We start from the raw sequence: 22339 nt of genomic DNA, 5'->3' as shown, positions 1-22339 counted from the left end.
TTGAAGGCTTTGAAGAAAATTGCTTCAAAAAGGGTAAAGAAGCTATGGAATCTAGATGGAAAAAAAGCATTAAGCTTGAGGGGGATAACGTCAAATAATGGCGGTATTATTAGGAGAAAATATTAACTCCATCATAGTGAGGCTCAAAACTTTTCAAATGACCTAATAAAATTTTTATTAATCTAAATAGCAAATATTAATTAAAAAATGATTTTTATACTTTAAAGCTCTTTATAATTAATATTTATGTAGTTCAGAACAAATAACTTATTATGTCACATACTAATTTTAAAAAATTCTATTTTAAAAATAGATTTGTAAATATTCAAAATTAAATGAATACATACGACTACACATTTTTTAATAATATATCAAACTTATTTTACATGTTTCATGATCATAGTCAGGCTAATTCTTTGATTTTTACAAATAACTGTTAACAAATTCAAATTAAATTTGGTAACAATTTAAGTAATATTTCAAAGAAAGTTTTCAATAACTTTGTATGAAATTTGTATTGAAAATAGTTAATATTTGATAAAATATTTATTGACTAAATTATTTTTAATATCTCAAAATTATAAGAATAAAAATGTCTAATAACACATTTATAAAACAAGTTTATATTCTAAATTTAGTACTTAAAAGTTAATAAAATTTTACTGAATTTCTCTAGTTATTTTAGAAGATTGTAAAACATCGTTAAATATATATAATTTAGCTAAAATTTTAAGGTAGCCACAATTTTTTTCTATCTATTATTTTCAAAAAAACTATTTAAATATTATGTCATATAGATTTCATTTAAGTTATTAATTATTAATAAGAATAAACATATTATAATTGATAAAAATAAATCATAATATATTAAACAATTTGTTTAATTTTAGAAGAAATTGCAAAAATTGTCTCTATTAAACTTTTTATTGTATTTTTTCTGTTATATAAAAATTTTTATTAAAAAGTTAAGTAAATTTTCTATAATAATATATTTTTAATAATTTCTCCATTTTGTTTTAATTTTTTTTTGATAACTATATGATAAGCAAAAAAATTAAATTCTTTCTACTTGATAAAATTTTCAAATTAGTACTAATATTTCTTGTTTATATCTAGAATATATTATCACAGAAAATAAAAAGTTATTTTTTTATTGTCTAATTAAATTTTTTACTAATTTAACATTATGAATTGTTTATAATAAATATTTGTATAAATAACTACTATCTAATTTTTTAATTCTCATTAATTTATTATTATTAAAAAATATTATTTTAAGAACAAAAATATATGTAATATATATTTCTATTACATTTTATATTCTAACAAAAACCAAAAATATAAATATACTTTAAAAATGACAGATTGAAGGTTTAAAGATAAAAAAAATTGCAAAATATACTAAAGATTTCAAAATTTCAAAAAAGATTTGTTTTATTTATAAGATGATAAGGTTGATTTATTTAATTATCAAGCATTTTAAAAGTAAGATAAACAACACAAATAGAGGAAAAACCAAGTAGTCATACTAAAATTAAAACGTTATGATAAAAACAGCTAAATATATTTTAAAAATTTCTTTTGTTAAAAATTTAATCTTTCTAGAATTTTTGAGATCTTTATATATATTATGTATAGTATGTATGACAAGAATTAAAATTATTTCATTCAATTTGAAATCACTTAGTTAATATTATATTTCTCTGAAAAAAAATTAAATATAAAATCATTAAAATTTATTTATTTATTTTAATTTTATTTTAAATTGAATGATTTTAATAATAGATTTATGAAATAATACGTATCAAATATCAAGTAATTTGCTTATTAATTGAATAAAAATTCAAAATTTACTATTAGATTATCTCTTTAACTAGTCATTTCTGAATATTAAAGAATATTTATATAATATTATAAAGAATAAAAAAAGTAAGATGATGATATTTTTTTATTAACAAATTTTTTAAGCAAAAGAATAAGCTACTTTTATATTGTAAAATTACTTTAATTTTAAATTATAACCACTGGTAAATAAATTAAATCATTTCCTATATTACTACTTAAAAACAGCAAATTATTTTCATATTTAAATTAACGTCCTCCTGCTGGTGGCGCGGTAGTTGTTGTAGTTGTTGCCAAATTTGATACTTGAGCTCGAAGACTACTCATTTGTTGCAATAATGTTGCTAATTGTACATTTATATTATTTATAGAAGTAGCAAGTTGTCTTCTTCGTCTGTTTGCTCTTCTTTGTCTTTGTCTTGGTCCTCTCCTACGTTGTCTTTTTTCTATAATATGTTTATCTTCTTCATCATTCAATGCTACTGGTACTGGAACATTCTCTATATTTAAAGAATCAATTAAATTTTTGTCACTAATTTCAAGTGATTTGAAACAAAATAATAGAATTAAAAGTATTAATAGTATAAATGATGACAAATTATTCATATTAAAAATCTTTAAATGAATAATTGATAATTTTAAATAAAAATTATTTTTTTAAATACTCTAGAAATTATTTACTTTAATCAAAAATCATTTTGTTGTATTTGAGGTGAAAATATGATAATTTTTTTTTGCTTAAAAAATATTAATGCTAAAATTAATTTTTTAACGTTATATATTAAATAATGAAAACTATTGTAATTTGGTATAACATTGTTAACATTTGTTTTATTTCTATCCATAAAAGTATATATTTAATGGTATAATTATATCTATCTAAACACAAAGTAAATAATGTCAAATAATATTTTTAAATATTTTAATATATATTTTTAATCCTTTTTTTTGTATTTAAAAATAAATCACTTATTATTTGTAATTTAATTTTGCACGTTTTTATTAATACAACAATATTTGTATATATTCAAACTTTAATAAGTATATATGAGATTACATATTTGTTAATTATATTCTTAGATTATTATACATTTTTTTCAATAAAAACTTTGCAAAACTATTATAATTAAATTAAAATAAGTTATAATTTTTAGCAATTTTTTCAAACAGAATACTCAAACACTTTTAGTTTATTTTTGAATTAAAAAAAAATGTTTACAAAAATATTTTATATTAGAAAAAATTTTAAAAATTACCATAGCTTAAAATTATCTACTATTATTTATATTACTTTTAAATATTAATTTACATTTTTATCTTTTTTGTATAAAAAAATTTTACCTTATGAATTTTATAAACATTAGTTTGTTATCATTTAAATCAATAAAATAACAAAACATTTTCTATTATTTTATTTCATTAAAATTTAGCTTTGTTAAAGTTTTAATCCTAATCCTAATCCTAAATATATATAGACGAGAATTGAGTAGGAAAAATTTTTTTAGAATTTTAAATATTTTTTAATTTTTCCTAGAGTAAAAAAATGCGCTGAACACGAAAAGTTCAATAATTTTTTGAAAAAATTGCGTCTTCATATAGATATTGCAGCAAGGTGCATTAAAGTGCAGCAAAAACAGCTCATGTTTCATTTGCTGTAACATTACAATTTCAATAGTTTCTTTAGCAAAATTTGACCCTAAGGTAAAAAAAGGTCGGAGAAAACGTTTCCGGCCTTATTTTTTCAAAAAGATGAAGTTTTAAGTGAGATATGATAATCTAAAGTTAGGTATAAAATTTAAAAATTTTAAATCTTTATAACTTTTGAAAAAAATAATATTTTTGAGAAATAAAAAAAAAGGTACCCTAGAGAATTTTTTTCTCTACATTTTGACTAATATGCCATATCTTTATCATTTTCCGTTCTCGAGATATTCTTGAAAAAGTGTAAAATTTTAAATTAATTTTTTTTTTTATCAGTCATAACTTTTTAAAAAATTAATTTTACGAAAAAGTGATGCAAATAAAAATTATTTATTTTTTTATGCTCTATAAAATGATATAAGTATCATCTTAATTGAATTATTTGTTCTTGAGATATAAGCAAAAAACTAATTTTACTTTTTTTATTAATATTTTTTTTTTAATTTTTTAAAATTTTTAAAGCTCTATAACTTTTGAAAAAAAAGATTTTTTAAAAAAATAAAAAAAACGTCCCCACAGAATTTTGTTCTCTACATTTTGACTAATATACCATATTTTTATCATTTCGCGTTCTCGAGATATTCTTGAAATAGTTTTTGCATATTTTTTAAGTCTTTAAATTTTGAACTTTTTTTTAACTTTTATCAGTCATAACTTTTTAAAAACTTATTTTTATAATATAATGACGGAGATAGAAATTGTACATTTTTTTGTGCTCTATAAAATGGTATAAGTATCATCTTAATTGAATTATTTGTTCTTGAGATATAAGCAAAAACACATTGTCAATTTAAAAAAATTTTTAAATTTTTAAAATTTTTAAAGCTTTATAACTTTTAAAAAAAAAGATTTTTATGAAAAATAAAAAAAAAGGTACCCTAGAGAATTTTTTTCTCTACATTTTGACTAATATGCCATATCTTTATCATTTTCCGTTCTCGAGATATTCTTGAAAAAGTGTAAAATTTTAAATTAATTTTTTTTTTTATCAGTCATAACTTTTTAAAAAATTAATTTTACGAAAAAGTGATGCAAATAAAAATTATTTATTTTTTTATGCTCTATAAAATGATATAAGTATCATCTTAATTGAATTATTTGTTCTTGAGATATAAGTAAAAAACTAATTTTACTTTTTTTATTAATATTTTTTTTTTAATTTTTTAAAATTTTTAAAGCTCTATAACTTTTGAAAAAAAAGATTTTTTAAAAAAATAAAAAAAACGTCCCCACAGAATTTTGTTCTCTACATTTTGACTAATATACCATATCTTTATCATTTCGCGTTCTCGAGATATTCTTGAAATAGTTTTTGCATATTTTTTAAGTCTTTAAATTTTGAACTTTTTTTTAACTTTTATCAGTCATAACTTTTTAAAAACTTATTTTTATAATATAATGACGGAGATAGAAATTGTACATTTTTTTGTGCTCTATAAAATGGTATAAGTATCATCTTAATTGAATTATTTGTTCTTGAGATATAAGCAAAAACACATTGTCAATTTAAAAAAATTTTTAAATTTTTAAAATTTTTAAAGCTCTATAACTTTTGAAAAAAAATATTTTTATGAAAAATAAAAAAAAAGGTACCCTAGAGAATTTTTTTCTCTACATTTTGACTAATATACCATATCTTTATCATTTCGCGTTCTCGAGATATTCTTGAAAAAGTGTAAAATTTAAAATTTATTTAACAATTTTAACAATTTTTGTCCTTTTTCTATTACTTGCTCATAACTTTTTAAAATGCAATTTTTTAACATAACAATAAAAATACGATTGATAGATTATTTGATGCTCTTTCGAATGAGATTACGTTTACTAAAAACGGACGTTCCATTCTTGAGATTAAACAATCCTAACCCTAAATATATATAGGCGAGAATTAAGTAGGAAAAATTTTTTTAGAATTTTTAATATTTTTTAATTTATCCTAGGGTAAAAAAATGCGCTGATCACAAAAAGTTCAATAATTTTTAAAAAAAATTGCGTCTTCATATAGATATTGCAGCAAAAGCTGCAAATGTTTCATTTGCTGCAACGCTTAAGTTTCAAGAGTTATTTTAGCAAAATTTGACTCAAAGGTAAAAAAAGGTCGTAGAAAACGTTTCCGACCTTATTTTTTCGAAAAGATGAATTTTTAAGTAAGATATGATGGTTTAAAGTTAGGTAAAAAATTCAAAAATTTTCAAAAATTTTCAAAACGCTATAATTCTTGAAAAAATGAAGAAAACACCTCGGGGGATTTTTATTCTCTACATTTTGGCTACTAGATCATATTTTTATCATTTTTCGTTCTTGAGTTATGCCGGTTTAAAAAAAAAAAAATTTCAAATCAAAAATTTTTTTTTAACTTTTTTCAGTCATAACTTTTTAAAAACTTAATTTTAAGAAATGGTGATAGTAACAAAAATTATTAATTAATTTGTGCTCTTTCGAATGGCATAAGTACGGTCTCAAACAAATCATTTGTTCTTGAGATATTAACTAAAAATCATCTTTCATTTAAAAAATTCAAAAATTTTTAAAAATTTTCAAAACGTTATAATTCTTGAAAAAATGAATTTTTTAAAAAAAATGAAAAAAACACCTCGGGGGATTTTTATTCTCTACATTTTAGCCACTAGATCATATTTTTATCATTTTTCGTTCTTGAGTTATGCGCGAAAACGTGTAAAAAATTTCTAACAATTTTTTCCTCTTAGGATAATCAAAGTTTTAAAAAGTGTTATTCAGCACAAATATCAGCATAAAAAAAAGATATATACCAATTTATAATGATAATGTAACAATTTACGTTAATTTTTTTTAACTTTTATATATTTTATAATTTTATATTTATAATAATAATAAATTAAAAAAATAAATGATTTTTTACACTAATTGTTTTTTATAGCTATAGCTGTAAAGGAAAAATGTCAATGTATAAATTTAAAGATTTAATTATTTATTCTTATAACTATTTTATCAATTTGCATATAGAAAAATTTTAAAAAAATAAAAAAATGTTGAAAAATAAGGAAATAATCAAAAAATATTTTTTTATGATACAATAGATCACATTATTTAAAAAATTTTTAAAATTTGAGCGTCTGAAATACATGCTTTAAATCACCTATAAAATGAAAAAATCTATAGCTTGCACAAAAGACCTGCCCTGCAGGCAAGCGTGTGCAAAGCACGCGCTTGTTTTTGTCTATATTATTTTTTTTTAATTATAATTATAAAAGGTTTGAACTTACTTATATTAATTTTTAACATATATTTTTCTTTATTTCTTATTGTGTAAGTTAACAAAACTTCTAATTTTCTTTGTTTTGATAGTTCAATAAGATTCATTCTTATTTGTTTTACTTATTATAATTTATACGTATAAAATTTATTTTTTTTTTACATACATTTAAATGAAAACAGAAAAGATTTGTAAAATCCAATAAATTTTTATAAAAATAAACATATTATAATTGATAAAAAACATAACATAATATATTAAAAAATTTGTTGAATTTAGAAGAAATTACAAAAATTATCTTTAACAAATCAGTAATGCCGGTTGATAGACGCCATTAGATATAGAATAGGCGGATACGAAAAGCAGTATAAATACAAAAGAATAAGGAAATAAAATCAGTTCCAATTCTTTTACTTTTTGAAGCTCAAACTTACTGGTATGCTACGAAAGGCATATCAGTACTAATAATTGTTCATATCTAATTGTATCAATGATAATTAATAAACGTCATTATTAATTTAACTTTGTTATTATTATCCTCCATATAGTGAGTCCTAACTACCGCTACGTCATCCTTATAACAGGGGTGCAAACTATGGACGCTTTTAGGAATTTTTCATTATATTTATTTTGCTACATAAAAAATGTTTTTTTAAAAGTAAAGTAATTATTTATTTTATTCTATATATAGTAAAATATTTATTATAAACTGGGACTATGCCTATATAATAACAATAAAAAATATATTACAATAATATAAAAATACCTTTTTTTTAGATTATGATACCCCTAGTTTGTTTCTAAAACTAGAAAAACAATGCTTAGTAACAAAAAATAATAACCTCTATAAAAAATAAGTTATAATAAACAATAATACCAAAATTTTTAAAATATTATAAATGACATTTTTTCCAAAATTTCTTCATTTATATACTCATAGTGCTTGGTACCTTTAACCTCGAGTTCTTTATTTTTGTACTTTCTCAATATTAAAGATCAAACAACAATATAATTTTTTCAAATTTAATAGATTAGAAGTATCATAGTATACTTCTCAACTATATTAATCAAATTTATTAATTTACTTTTATTTTTAATGACTTTAAAATAAAACAAAAAAAAATTATTTTTATCAAGAATAGAATTTTAAATTATAATTAATGAGTGAAAGATTAAGGAGAGTTATTGATTAAGTCCTTAGGAAATATTATTACTATTGTATTGATAGGATGATTTTTAAATAAGTATATAAGTGATAATTTTTATAATTTTATTGTCATTGTTTTTTTATATCGTTTCGGTGAAGCCATTTAGTGGTTACTTAATTGGTGTATATACCAGAATAAAAATATTTATTTCTATGTTTCTTTTTTATATCTAAAATACATTGTTATAAAAAATAAAAAAATGTATTTTATTTGTCATATTAAATTTTTAATAGTTTTTTAGAATAAAATTTTTATAATACATTTGTTTATAAATAACTAGTATCTAATTTTATTCAAAAAGAATAAAATAAGTGTAAAATACTGCTTTTATTTTTTAAATATGTTATTTTATTATTTTAGACCATTTACTTATAATAAATATCGAATTATTTTGTGAAAATAAAAATTTTTTTTCAAGAACAATACTATTTGTAATATATTTCTATTACATTTTATATTAAATTAAAAATCAATAATGAAAATACATTAAAAATGACTGATTGATGCTGAAAAAGTTAAAAAATAATTTTAACCAAAAAAATTTCAAATTATGTAAAATTTTTAGAAATTTAAAAAAAGTTTTGTTAAATTTTTTGTAAGGTAAAGAAATTAAATTAAATTATTAACAGATTTCTTTTAATTAGATAAAATACAAGATTGGGAGAAATATCAAGTTGCCACACAAAATTAATAAAAATAAAGATAAAAAATTAAGTAGAGTAACTTTTCTAAAATTTGTAAAATCTATAAATATACATTATATGTAGTATAACAACAGATTAAAATTATCTCATTAAGTTTTTATTTTATTTTCATAGAAAAAATAATAAATAATAATATCATTAAAGGTAATTTATTTTTTAAAATTTAAAAAAAAAAAAGTAAAAGAGTTGAATAAGAAATTCATTAAATTAAATGATTCAAAAATCAAGTAAATTACTTTCAACATAATTTATCTTTTTAAGCTAAATGTTACATCATTTTTTTTATTAGTCATTTTGAAATATTAAAGAATATTGGTTTTGTATCATAAGATATAATAAAAGTAAGCTAAAAACATTTCTTTATTCTAATAATTTTATTGCAAAAGATAAAGCTACTTTTTTAATGTAAAATTACTTTAATTTTAAGTTATAAACACTGGTAAATAAATTTTATCATTTTCTAAAATTACTTCTAAAAAACAACTGTTCGTTAACATAATTAAATTAACGTCCTCCTCCTCCTCCTGCTGGTGCCATTGTTGTTGTAGTTGTAGTAGCCAAATTTGATACTTGAGCTTGAAGACTACTTAATTGTTGGCCTAATGCCGTTAATTGTACATTTATATTATTTATAGAAGTAGCAAGTTGTCTTCTTTGTCTTCTTGCTCTTCTTTGTCTTTGTCTTTGTCTTCTACTACGTTGTCTTTTTTCTATAATATGTTTATCTTCCTCATCATTTAAAGCTACTGGTACTGGAACATTCTCTATATTTAAAGAATCAATTAAATTTTTGTCACTAATTTCAAGTGATTTGAAACAAAATAATAGAATTAATAGAATTAATAGTATAAATGATGACAAATTATTCATATTAAAAATCTTTAAATGAATAATTGATAATTTTAAATAAAAATTATTTTTTTAAATACTCTAGAAATTATTTACTTTAATCAAAAATCATTTTGTTGTATTTGAGGTGAAAATATAATATTTTTTTTGTTACAAAAATATTAATGTTAAAAATAATTTTCAAACGTTAAATATTAAATAAAAAAAGCATTGTGATTTGAAAAAGCATAATTATCATTTTTTTTTTGTCTTTTTTCATCTACAAAAGTATTTATTTAATGTTAGAATTATATCTATCTAAACACTAAGTAGATCATGTCAAATAATATTTTTAAATATTATAATATTTTTTTTAATCCTTTTTTTTTGTATTTAAAAACAAATTACTCATTATTTTTAAATTTATTTTGCACATTTTATTAATACAACAATTTTTGTGCATAATCAAATTTTTATAAGTTTATATGAAATTACATATTTGTTAATTATTTTCCTAATTTTTTGTAGATATTTTACAATTATTAAAATATTAATCATTTATTTATCCCATAAACATTGTGTAAAATTAATATAATTAAATTAAAATTAACTAAAAAACAATTTTTAGAATATTTTAAAATAAAGATTCAAACAGTCATATTTATTTTTGAATTATAAAAATGTTTTTTAACTTATTTACTATTGTAACAATTTTTTTAATTTCTCATGATAAAAACTTTTGTACTAATATTTTATATAATTTTAAAATATAAATTATTACATACTTTTTTATTGAATAAGTAAAATTATATCTTATTAATTTAATAAACACCAGTTTACCATTATTTTAAGTCTATAAAATAAGAAAAGTTCCACACTAATAGAGGTCATTAGAATTTATACAAGCGCGTGCTTCGCACACGCTTGCCTGCAGGGCAGGTCTTTTGTGTAAGCTATAGATTTTTTTATTTTATTGGTGATTTAAAGCATGTATTTCAGACGCTCAAATTTTAAAAATTTTTTAAATAATGTGATCTATTGTATCATAAAAAAAAATTTTTTGATTATTTCCTTATTTTTCAACATTTTTTTATTTTTTTAAAATGTTTCTATATGCAAATTGATAAAATAATTATAAGAATAAATAATAAATTCTTTAAATTTATACATTGACATTTTTCCTTTACAGCTATAGCTATAAAAAACAATTAGTGTAAAAAAATCATTTATTTTTTAAATTTATTATTATTATAAATATAAAGTTATAAAATATATAAAAGTTAAAAAAAATTAACGTAAATTGTTACATTATCATTATAAATTGGTATATATCTTTTTTTTATGCTGATATTTGTGTTGAATAACACTTTTTAAAACTTTGATTATCCTAAGAGGAAAAAATTGTTAGAAATTTTTTACACGTTTTCGCGAATAACTCAAGAACGAAAAATGATAAAAATATGATCTAGTGGCCAAAATGTAGAGAATAAAAATCCCCCGAGACGTTTTTTTCATTTTTCCAAAAAATTCATTTTTTCAAAAATTATAGCGTTTTGAAAATTTTCAAAAATTTTTGTATTTTTTAAATAGAAGATGGTTTTTAGTTAATATCTCAAGAACAAATAATTTGTTTGAGACCGTACTTATGTCATTCGAAAGAGCACAAATTAATTAATATTTTTTGTTACTATCACCATTTCTTAAAATTAAGTTTTTAAAAAGTTATGACTGATAAAAGTTAAAAAAAAATTTAAAATTTGAAATTTTTTTTTTTTAAACCGGCATAACTCAAGAACGAAAAATGATAAAAATATGATTTAGTAGCCAAAATGTAGAGAATAAAAATCCCCCGAGACGTTTTTTTCATTTTTTTAAAAAATTCATTTTTTCAAGAATTATAGCGTTTTGAAAATTTTTGAAAAATTTTGAATTTTTTACCTAACTTTAAACCATCATATCTCACTTAAAAATTCATCTTTTCGAAAAAATAAGGTCGGAAACGTTTTCTACGACTTTTTTTTACCTTTATGTTAAATTTTGCTAAAATAACTCTTGAAACTTAAACGTTGCAGCAAATGAAACATTTGCAGCTTTTGCTGCAATATCTATATGAAGACCCAATTTTTTTTAAAAATTATTGAATTTTTTGTGATCAGCGCATTTTTTTACTCTAGAATAAATTAAAAAATATTAAAAATTCTAAAAAAATTTTTCCTACTTAATTCTCGCCTATATATATTTAGGATTTACTAAAATTGTATGTTTTTACTAAAGCATTTTTTTTATTATATAAGGTTATTATATAATATTTTTACGTAAGGTCTTTTTTATTCTTATCTTACATCTTTGTTTTTTTCTTATTATTAGATTACCAAAATTCATTTATTTTGTTTTCAATTTGGTAGTTTAATAAATTTTTTTTTAATTTTATTTATATTAAAGTTGAGAAATATACTGTGATATTTCTGGTATTTTATTTTATTGGTGTTTGACATTTATTTTTGTTATGTGAAACTTTAAAAATGCCCAGGTTCACGATACTAAGAACTGTAGTACTTCAAAAAATATATAAAGGATAAAAGTTAAGAAATTTGTCATTGTTAATTTTATTTTGTTCAGTGGTATTTTGTAATTGTAATGCTTCTAATTGTAGTAATATTAAAGGTTCTTATTGTGATAAGCTTGTTCTTGTACTAGTTTGGATAAAGTAAGGGTTAAATTAATTTTAAAAGATAATTATTATATTTATTGTAATTTTTTACTTTCATAATTAGGCATTGCTTCAATAATATATAATAAATATTTTACTTTAATTAATAGTTCAAAAATTATTTTTATTTGTACAATTTTAATATATTAGAATATATTTCTTTGAAATATTAATTATAAAAAAAATAAAAGTTATTGCATTTGAATAAAATTTAATATTTTATAATTTGCTTAATTTAGAAAGAATTACGAAAATTATCATTATTATTTCTTTCATTATATTTTTTCTGTTACATTTAAAATTTTATTTAATAGTTTAGTATATTTCCATTATTTGTTTAATTTTGATTAAGTTTATCAATTCAGTATATTATTGATGCATTTTTAAAAGGTAAAAAAATTAAATTAAATTTATTTTTATGATAAAAATTAAAAATAGTGTTTTTTTTTATACCAAATATATATATACAAAAAACAAAAAAGTTATATTTTAATTATTTTCTTTAAATTCTTTTTTAACTTATCAAAATAAAATTTTTCTTATATATATTTATATTAATAACTAATATCTAATTTTATTCAAACAGAATAAAATAAAATTATAATAGTATTTTTTAAATTTTTATTAAATATATCATTTAAATTTTTTTAAACCATTAACTTATTATTAATAAGAAAAAATTTTGTAAAAATAATAATTATTTATTCAAAAACAAAAAAAAAATAATAAATGACAGATTGATGCTACAAAGATAAAATAAATAATTTAAAACAAAAAAATTGTAAAAAATATTAAATTTTAAATAATTTGAGTAAAGATTTATTAAATTTATAAGATGTTAAGATTCATTAATTCATTATCAAACATCTCAAAGGTAGATAAACAACAAGAATAAGAGACAAATCATGTAGTCACACTAAATTAATAAACAAATGATAAAAAAAGCTAAATACAATTTAAAATTTTCTTATGTTAACAATGTAATTTTTCTAAAATTTTCGAGATCTATATACATATATATTTTATAAAATATCACAAGAGATTAAAATTATTTCATTTAATATAGAATTACTTACTAAACATTGTATTTTTATTTTATTTTTGTAAAAAAAATTTATCAGTTAATATATTATTATTAAAATTTATTTATTTTCTTATATTTTATTAAAATGTAAATGATTTTGATAATAACTTTATCAAATAATAATATTTAAATATCAAGTAAATTACTTATTATATAAATTAAAATTTAAAATTAACTATTTGATTATCTCTTTTAACTAGTCATTTCGGAATATTAAAGAATATTTATATAATATTATAAAGTATAAAAAAAGTAGGATAATAATTTGTTTTTATTTTAAAACTTTTATAAAAAAGAATAACCTACTTTTTTTGTAAAATTACTATAATTTTAAATTATAAACACTGGTAAATAAATTTTATCATAACCTAAAATTACTTCTAAAAAACAACTGTTCGTTAACATAATCAAATTAACGTCCTCCTCTTCCTGCTGGTGCCATTGTTGTTGTAGTTGTAGTAGCCAAATTTGATACTTGAGCTTGAAGACTACTGATTTGCCGATTTAACGTTGCTAATTGTACATTTATAGCATTTATGGAAGTGAAAAGCGACCTTCTTTGCCTTTTTGCTTTTTGACGTTTTCTTTTTTGTCTTCTATTTCCTTGGCTTTTTTCTATAATATGTTTATCTTCTTCATCATTTAAAGCTACTGGTACTGAAGCATTCTCTATATTAAAGGTATCAATTAAATTTTTGTTACTATTTTCAAGTGATTTAAAGCAAAATAATAGAATTAAAAGTACTAATAGTATGAATGATGAAAAATTATTCATATTAAAATTCTTTAAATGGACAATTGATAGTTTTTAGTAAAAATCATTTTTTTAAATACTTATGAAGTTATTTACTTTAATCAAAATCATTTTGCTATATTTGAAATAAAAATATGACAATTTTTTGCCATAAAATAATTAATGTCAAAATTAATTTTTAAATGTTAAAATAAAAAAAAGGATGTTATTTTAATAAAACATTATTAACATTTTTTTTATCTATTTCTATCTATAAAAGTATTTATTTAATGATAGAATTTTATCTACTTAAACACTAATTAAATCATGTCAAATAATATTTTTAAGTATTTAATAATTATTTTTTTGTATTTTATAACAAATTTCTTATTATATTTAAATTTATTTTACACCCTTTTAATAATGCAATAATATTTCTATATATTAAAACTATAATAAGTATATATGAGATTACATATTTGTTAATTATATTCTTAGATTATTGTTCATATTTCACAATCATTAAAATATTAGTCATTTATTTATCCAATAAAAATTTTGTAAAACTAATATAATTAAATTAAATAACAATTTTTAACATTTTTTTTAAACACAATATTCAAACAATCTTAGTTCATTTTTGATTTATTAAAAAATGTTTACAGAAATATTTACTATTAGAAAAAGTTTTTAAACTTACCGTAATTTAAAATTTCCTACTATTATTTTTAAATATTAACTGACATATATTTATTTTAAGATAAAAGTTATTTATACGTTATGAATTTTATAAACATTATTTTTTTATAATTTCAAAACTATAAATTAAAAAATTGTTTCATACTATTTTAGTTCATTTAAAACTTAACTTTGTTAAAGTTGTAAGTTTTTTAATATTATACAAGTCCGTGCCTCGCACACTCTTACACGCAAGGTATAGCTCAGTGAGCTATATTCCTTTAAATTATATCCATGGAATTAACTAAAAGTGTAAAAAAATTCAAATATTTTTATAATTTTTTAAAATTTATTTTTTACATTACTTTAAAGCATATTTATGCTACATTATGAAATTAATTATTTTTCTTTAAATTGGAGCTTAAAATTTTTTTTATCAATGAAATAATACAAATATAGAAATTTTGATAAAAAAAAAGTAAAATATATTTTTATATAGAGTAAAATTTATAAAGTTTAAGAATGTACGCAAGACCAGAAATAGAGAAATATTACTGGCTATTATCTTTAATAAATACCCCTGTAGTACTAAGTTAATTAAATACCTTTTATTACACAAATTCAATCACAATACAATAGTAAAATTGTTTCTGTCGTGGGCTTACTAGATAGTTTATATTTAATCAGAAATTTCTATCGCTAAAAATATTCTACCGTGGCCACGAAGAATACTAAAATATTATCCTTTAGATAAAATATACAAAAATCTATAATGAGTAAATTATTCATACAATAAAAATTATAAAAAGACTAAGTGATTAAAAAAATAAGAAATGACTAAAATTGTCAAATTTTTACTTTTTATATACTAAATTTGTCATCTTATTTTAATTCTAATTCTAATATATCATCATTTCTTACTATAGTAAGAAAACATCTTCTCATTGAACTTAAGTAATGAATAAATCTAAGTATCTAAAATTTTAATAATATTGGTAAATTTTTTATTAAAAATATAAGTTTTATAATAACTGGACTATAACTCTTTAAATTTATATATTAAAATTATTTCAATCTAAATTAAAGAAAAATAATAGTTTTTTTAATTTATTTTTAAATCATTTTTTAAATGAATGATGATATTAATTTCTTATCATCTCTTTTGTAAAATGCTTCCCCTTAGTTGGTGCAATGTAATAACTACAACTATACAAAGGAAGATTTAAAGTTAATGTAATAGTTGTTTTTAGTCAGTGTTAGATTTATAGTTAGTTTTGGGTGTAATAATTCTATACGCCTATAGTTGTTCCTTTAAATTGTCTTAGCAAAGGTTTCGAAGTTTTTAATAAAGATTTTGTTTGTAGATAGAAACCTAGAATTTATTATATTTAAAGTTCTAAATTAATAAAACGACTTTTTTTACCTCTTGTAATTTAATTACTACCGCCTAGTTTTTTAACAAAAAATATTTTTTTATTTTATTACAATAAAAAGCGCATGTTTTTTTGTTAACTTGTACTTCTTTTCACACTTTTGAAGTGATGAGATAAACTTAATTAAAAAGTATAACAATTGTTAATAAAAGAATAAATTTTTAAATCATGATTTTATAAATTTTTCTTTTTTAAAAATTTTTTAATATACAGAAAATTTTCTGAAATAAAAAAATTTTTAATAATTTGATTAGATATATATAAGATAAATCCTATTATTATATAATTTTTTTTTCAAATTTTAATTGTCACTTTAAATAAACTGTTTTTTAAAATGATAATAGAAAATGATTTTAAAATATATAAAAAGTTAATATTTTTAAATTTTTTTATTGTTGTTTGAAATATAAAAATTTTAATTTAAAATTATTATATTTTCCATATGTTTTTTATTTTAATTATATTTAGATTAGTAATTTAATTTTTTTTATTAATAGCACTATTTCTTTATTTTTTTTATTTTGGTAATTTTTTTGATAAAAATAGATAACATTTTGTATATATTTATAAAATTTATTTTTTCTTTAATTTATTGAAATATAAATATACTAAAAAAATTTTTTTCTACTATACGCTTCTTTTTTTGAATTTTTTTTGACATAAATTAATTAATTATTAATTTAGTATTTTTTAATAATGTACTTTTTATTTATTTAGAAAATTTTTAAACTATAAGTGTTCTATATAATTATATTTTTTGAAAATAAGTTTTATTGTTTAATAATTTTTGATAATTTTTTTGTTTTTTTTTTATTTTTTTACCTTTAGTTTTTGTTATCTGATATGTGAATATCAAAAAATTGCCTTAATTACTTATTCTCTCTAGTAGTTTTTAAAATAGTGTGTCATTCTAATAAATATATCAATACATTTTGGAAAAGTTTTTTGAAATATTAAAAATACATTATGAAAAATATTTTATCTTATTTGTTAATATTTTTTTAATTTGTTGTTTGTTTACGATTTAAAAATACAACCAAATTTAATGTCAAGACATTTATGCTAAAATAAAAATTTTGTAAATTATTGTGCTAACATATGATTTATAAGAAATTGATTTAAATTTTTTTTGAAATTACAAAATATTTTTATGCTTATTTTAATAAATTTGTGATGCCGATAGAATATATTGACATTAGATAAAAGAAGGCGGATAGAAAATAGTAGTATAAAAGGAAATAGAATAAGTAAGACGAAGCAGTCTTGTCTTTAGTCCTATTTTCGTTTTTAGTTCTACTTGTTCTTTCTAAAAAGATGAAGATATCATTTTAATATGCTACGAAAAGCATTATTATTGTATTAATTCCTAATATCATTGTATTATTTTTTAATATTAAAAAAAGATCAGCCATTATATTGTTATTATTATCATTACTTCGCAAACATGGTGCTCCACACTGACTGCATTATCTCTTAACCGGGATGAAACCACGGGCGTCGTAAGGAATTTTTTATTAATATAATGAAATATTTATAATGCATATTTGTATAACTATTAAATAATTTTTATTTAAAAGGAATAAAATAAAATTATAATAGCATTCTTATAAGTTTTTTTTTAAAATATGTTATTTTAATTTTTTAAAAGCATTAACTTTATATAATATCAAATTGTTTTGTAAAAATATAAATTATTTTTTCAAGAAGAATAAATATTTTAAAATATATAAATAAATTATTTTTGTCTATATTCTATATTTAAAATTTGATTTAAAACATAGTTTACAATAAATAGTATATTATTTAATAAATGGCTCTAATAAATAAGGTACAATATGTAAAATATTTTAGCCTACAATTAATTTATCCCCTTATTTACTTAGAATAAAAAATAGAAATCAATTATACAATTTAGAATATATCTTAAAACTAAAACTAATTAATATAAGCAAAAAATTACAGTAAAATGATTAAAGTTTCTTTTTTTATATATTGCTTATATAGAAAAAAATGATTACTTAGATTGAATGATTGTATCCAAACTTTCATTATACTTATATATATATATATATATATATTAAATGTTATTATTTTAATAAAAAATCAAAATTATAAATATACTTTAAAAATGACATACTAATGTTGTAAAGGTAAATATATATTTTGAAGGAAAAAAATTGCAAAATAATTTACTTTTAAAAGCTTGAGTAAAGTTTTTTTTTTAATTTATACAGTAATAAAGTTGGAAAAGTTAATTGGTACACATCACAAAGAAAGATAAACAATAGAATTGGAAAAAAATTAAGTGGTCACACAAAATTTTAATAATTAATGATAAATAAAATTAAGAAAAATTTATAAAATTTTTTATGTTATACAATGTATCTTTTTTTTTAAATATGAAATATCAATGTATATATCATATGAAATAAGACAAAAGATTAAAATTATCTCATTCAATTTGATAAAATTAAATGCAAATTTTATAGTAATTTATTTACATGCAAAATATATCAATAAATATAATTTTACAAAAGATTATTTATTTCTATAAATTAAATTGAAAATTAAAAAATTTTAATAATAGATTTATCAAAAAAATAAGTTTCAATTATAAAGTAATTTACTTTTTACTTAAATTAAAATTAAAAATGAACTATTATACTATCACTTAAACAAAACTTGTTGAAATATTGAAGAATATTGGTTTTGTATAATAAAGTATAAAAAAAGTTAGCTAAAAACATTTCTTTGTTCTAATAATTTGATTGCAAAAGATTAAGCTACTTTTTTAATATAAAATTACTTTAATTTTAAATTATAAACACCGGTAAATAATTTGTATCACTACCTAAAATCACTAATAAAAACAGCACAATTATTTCACATTTATATTGACGTCTTATGGTGGATTTGTTGGTTGCGTTGGTTGTGTCGGTTGTGTTGGTTGTGTCGGTTGTGTTGCTGGTGTTGCTATAGTTGTTGTTGCTATATTTGATACTTGAACTTGAAGACTACTGATTTGTTAGCCTAATACACTTATTTGAGCACTTATAGCAGATAAAGAAGCAAGAAGTTGCCTTCTTTGTCTTGATGCTCTTCTTTGTCTTCTACTACGACGTTGTCTTTTTTCTATAATATGTTTATCTTCTTCATCATTCAATGCTACTGGTACTGGAACATTCTCTATATTTAAAGAATCAAGTAAATTTTTGTCACTATTTTCAAGTGATTTAAAACAAAATAATAGAATTAATAGTAATAATAGTAGAAACGATGACAAATTATTCATATTAAAAATCTTTAAATGAATAATTGATAAATTTTATAAAAATTTTTCTTTAAAATACTTATGAAATTATTTACTTTAATCAAAAATCATTTTGTTATATTTGTGGTAAAAATATGATAATTTTTTTTTGATAAAAAAATATTTATGCTAAAATTAATTTTTTAACGTTTTATATTAAATAATGAAAACTATTGTAATTTGGTAAAACATTATTAACATCTTTTATTTCTATCCATAAAAGTACATATTTAATGGTATAATTATATCTATCTAAACACGAAGTAAATAATGTCAAATAATATTTTTAATATTTTAACATATATTTTTAACCCTTTTTTTTATTTAGAAATAAATCACTCATTATTTAAAATGTAATTTTGCACAATTTTTATAATACAACAATATTTCTATATATTCAAACTTTAATAAGTATATATGAGATTATATATTTGTTAATTATATTCTTAGATTATTGTACATATTTTTCAATAAAAACTTTGTAAAATTATTAGAATTAATTTAAAATAAGTTACAATTTTAAGCATTTTTTTCAAACAGAATTTTCAAACACTCTTAGTTCATTTTTGAATTATTAAAAAAAAATGTTTACAAGAATATATAATTTTTTAAAAAGTTTTTAAAATTACTATAATTTAAAATTTTCTACTATTATTTTATATTACATTTAAATATTAATTTACATTTATCTTTTTTTGTATAAATAAAATTATATTTTATGAATTTTATAAACATTAGTTTGTAATAATTTAAATCAATAAAATAACAAAACATTTCCTAAAATTTTATTTCATTTAAATTTAACTCTGCTAAAGTTGTAAATCTTTTCTTTATTATTTTATATATTTATTATTATAAAAGGTTTGAATATACTATTATTACTTTTATTTTTATTTTATCTTTCTTTACTTCTTTTTGTGTAGATTAAGAAAATCCATTATTTGTTTTTATGTTATTAGCCCAAAAATATTCATTTTTTTATTTTTATTATATTAATTTATACTTATAAAAATTATTTTTTATGTGTACAATTTTATGAAAAAAGAAAATATTTGTATAATCTAATAAATTTTAATAAAAATAAACATATTATAATTGATAGAAAATAAAACATAATATATTTCAAAATTTATTGAATTTAGAAGAAATTACAAAAATTATCTTTAACATATCTTTAATTATATTTTTTCTGTTACATATAAAATTTTTATTTTAAAGTTAGTATATAAATTATATATCCTACATCTTGATTTAATTTATTAATTTAGTTTTATAATTGATAACATTTAAATAAGCAAAAAAAATTCTATTTTTACTAAATAAAACTTTAAATTAAAAATAGTGTTTTTTATATCAAATATATATATATACAAAAAATAAGAATTATTTATTCAAAAACAAAAATATATAATAAATGACAGATTGATGCTGAAAAGGTAAAAAAAATATTTTAAAATAAAAAGAGTTGTCAAATATATTAAATTTTAAATAATTTGAGTAAAGTTTTATTAATTTTATAGGATCATAAGTTTGATTTATATTATTATCAGGCATTCTAAAAGTTAGATAAACAACAATAATAAAAGAAATACCAAGTAGTCACACTAAATTTATAAAAGTAACGATAAAAACAGCTAAATATAATTTAAAATTTTCAAGATATGTATATATATTATAAATAGTATGACAAGATATTAGAAATATCACATTAAAATTGGAATCTCTTAGTGAGCAATTAGCTTTTTTTTATTGTGAATGAAAATTTTATCAGTAAGAATAATATTATTAAAATATATTTATTTTTTTAAATTTTATCAAAATGTAAATGATTTTGATAAAAACTTTATCAAATAATAATATTCAAATATCAAGTAAATTACTTATTATATAAATTTAAAATTAACTATTACATTATATCTTTAACTAGTCTTTACGGAATATTGAACAATATTGGTTTAATATTATAAAATATAAAAAATGGCAAGATAATAATTTTTTTTTTTTAAAAATTTATGCAAAAGATTAAGCTACTTTTTTAATGTAAAATTACTTTAATTTTAAATTATAAACACTGGTAAATAAATTTTATCATTTCCTAAAATTACTTTTAAAAAACAACTGTTCGTTAACATAATCAAATTAACGTCCTCCTCCTCCTCCTGCTGGTGCCATTGTTGTTGTAGTTGTAGTAGCCAAATTTGATACTTGAGCTTGAAGACTACTGATTTGCCGATTTAACGTTGCTAATTGTGTACTTATAGCACTTAAGGAAGTAAGAAGTTGCCTTCTTTGTCTTGATGCTCTTCTTTGTCTTCTACTACGACGTTGTCTTTTTTCTATAATATGTTTATCTTCTTCATCATTCAATGCTACTGGTACTGGAACATTCTCTATATTTAAAGAATCAATTAAATTTTTGTCACTAATTTCGAGTGATTTGTAACAAAATAATAGAATTAAAAGTATAAATAGTATAAATGATGACAACTTATTCATATTAAAATTCTTTAAATGAATAATTAACATTTTTTATTATAAATTTTTCTTTTAAATACTTATGAAATTATTTACTTTAATCAAAAATCACTTTGTTGTATTTGAAGTGAAAATATAATAATTTTTTTTTGCTACAAAAATTATAATGTTAAAAATAATTTTCAAACGTTAAATATTAAATAAAAAATGTTATTTTAATAAAACACTATTTATATTTTTTTTGTCTATTTCTATCTATAAAAGTATTTATTTAATGATAGAATTTTATCTACCTAAACACAAAGTAAATCATGTCAAATAATATTTTTTTGAAATCCTTTTTTTATATTTATAAACAAATTACTTATTGTTTTAAAATTTATTTTGTACACTTTGAT

General features: G+C 18.4%; 5 protein-coding genes across 5 annotated transcripts; all 5 read right to left on the bottom strand.

Annotated features, from left to right (window-relative positions):
- Positions 1-2091: 2091 nt before the first annotated feature.
- Positions 2092-2448, bottom strand: SRAE_X000222500 (Hypothetical protein; the record flags this gene model as incomplete). Its single annotated transcript, XM_024645374.1, has 1 exon — positions 2092-2448. One exon carries the CDS (start codon positions 2446-2448, stop codon positions 2092-2094), a length of 357 nt encoding a protein of 118 aa, XP_024499695.1.
- Positions 2449-9194: 6746 nt separating this feature from the next.
- SRAE_X000222400 (Hypothetical protein) lies at positions 9195-9560 on the bottom strand (the record flags this gene model as incomplete). Its single annotated transcript, XM_024645363.1, has 1 exon — positions 9195-9560. One exon carries the CDS (start codon positions 9558-9560, stop codon positions 9195-9197), a length of 366 nt encoding a protein of 121 aa, XP_024499694.1.
- A 4164-nt stretch (positions 9561-13724) lies between these two features.
- Positions 13725-14087, bottom strand: SRAE_X000222330 (Hypothetical protein; the record flags this gene model as incomplete). The annotated part of the gene is made up of 1 exon (XM_024645351.1): positions 13725-14087. The coding sequence occupies one exon, from the start codon at positions 14085-14087 to the stop codon at positions 13725-13727; it is 363 nt and encodes a 120-aa protein (XP_024510901.1).
- Positions 14088-19181: 5094 nt separating this feature from the next.
- On the bottom strand, positions 19182-19448 carry SRAE_X000222320 (Hypothetical protein; the record flags this gene model as incomplete). Its single annotated transcript, XM_024645340.1, has 1 exon — positions 19182-19448. One exon carries the CDS (start codon positions 19446-19448, stop codon positions 19182-19184), a length of 267 nt encoding a protein of 88 aa, XP_024510900.1.
- A 2157-nt stretch (positions 19449-21605) lies between these two features.
- SRAE_X000222310 (Hypothetical protein) lies at positions 21606-21962 on the bottom strand (the record flags this gene model as incomplete). The annotated part of the gene is made up of 1 exon (XM_024645329.1): positions 21606-21962. The coding sequence occupies one exon, from the start codon at positions 21960-21962 to the stop codon at positions 21606-21608; it is 357 nt and encodes a 118-aa protein (XP_024510899.1).
- Positions 21963-22339: the final 377 nt, after the last annotated feature.

This window comes from Strongyloides ratti, scaffold srae_chrx_scaffold0000005 (genome assembly GCF_001040885.1).
Source record: "Strongyloides ratti genome assembly S_ratti_ED321, scaffold srae_chrx_scaffold0000005".
NCBI lineage: Eukaryota > Metazoa > Nematoda > Chromadorea > Rhabditida > Strongyloididae > Strongyloides > Strongyloides ratti.
Note: the sequence above shows the minus strand (reverse complement) of the source record. Positions and strands in the feature narration are given on the sequence as shown.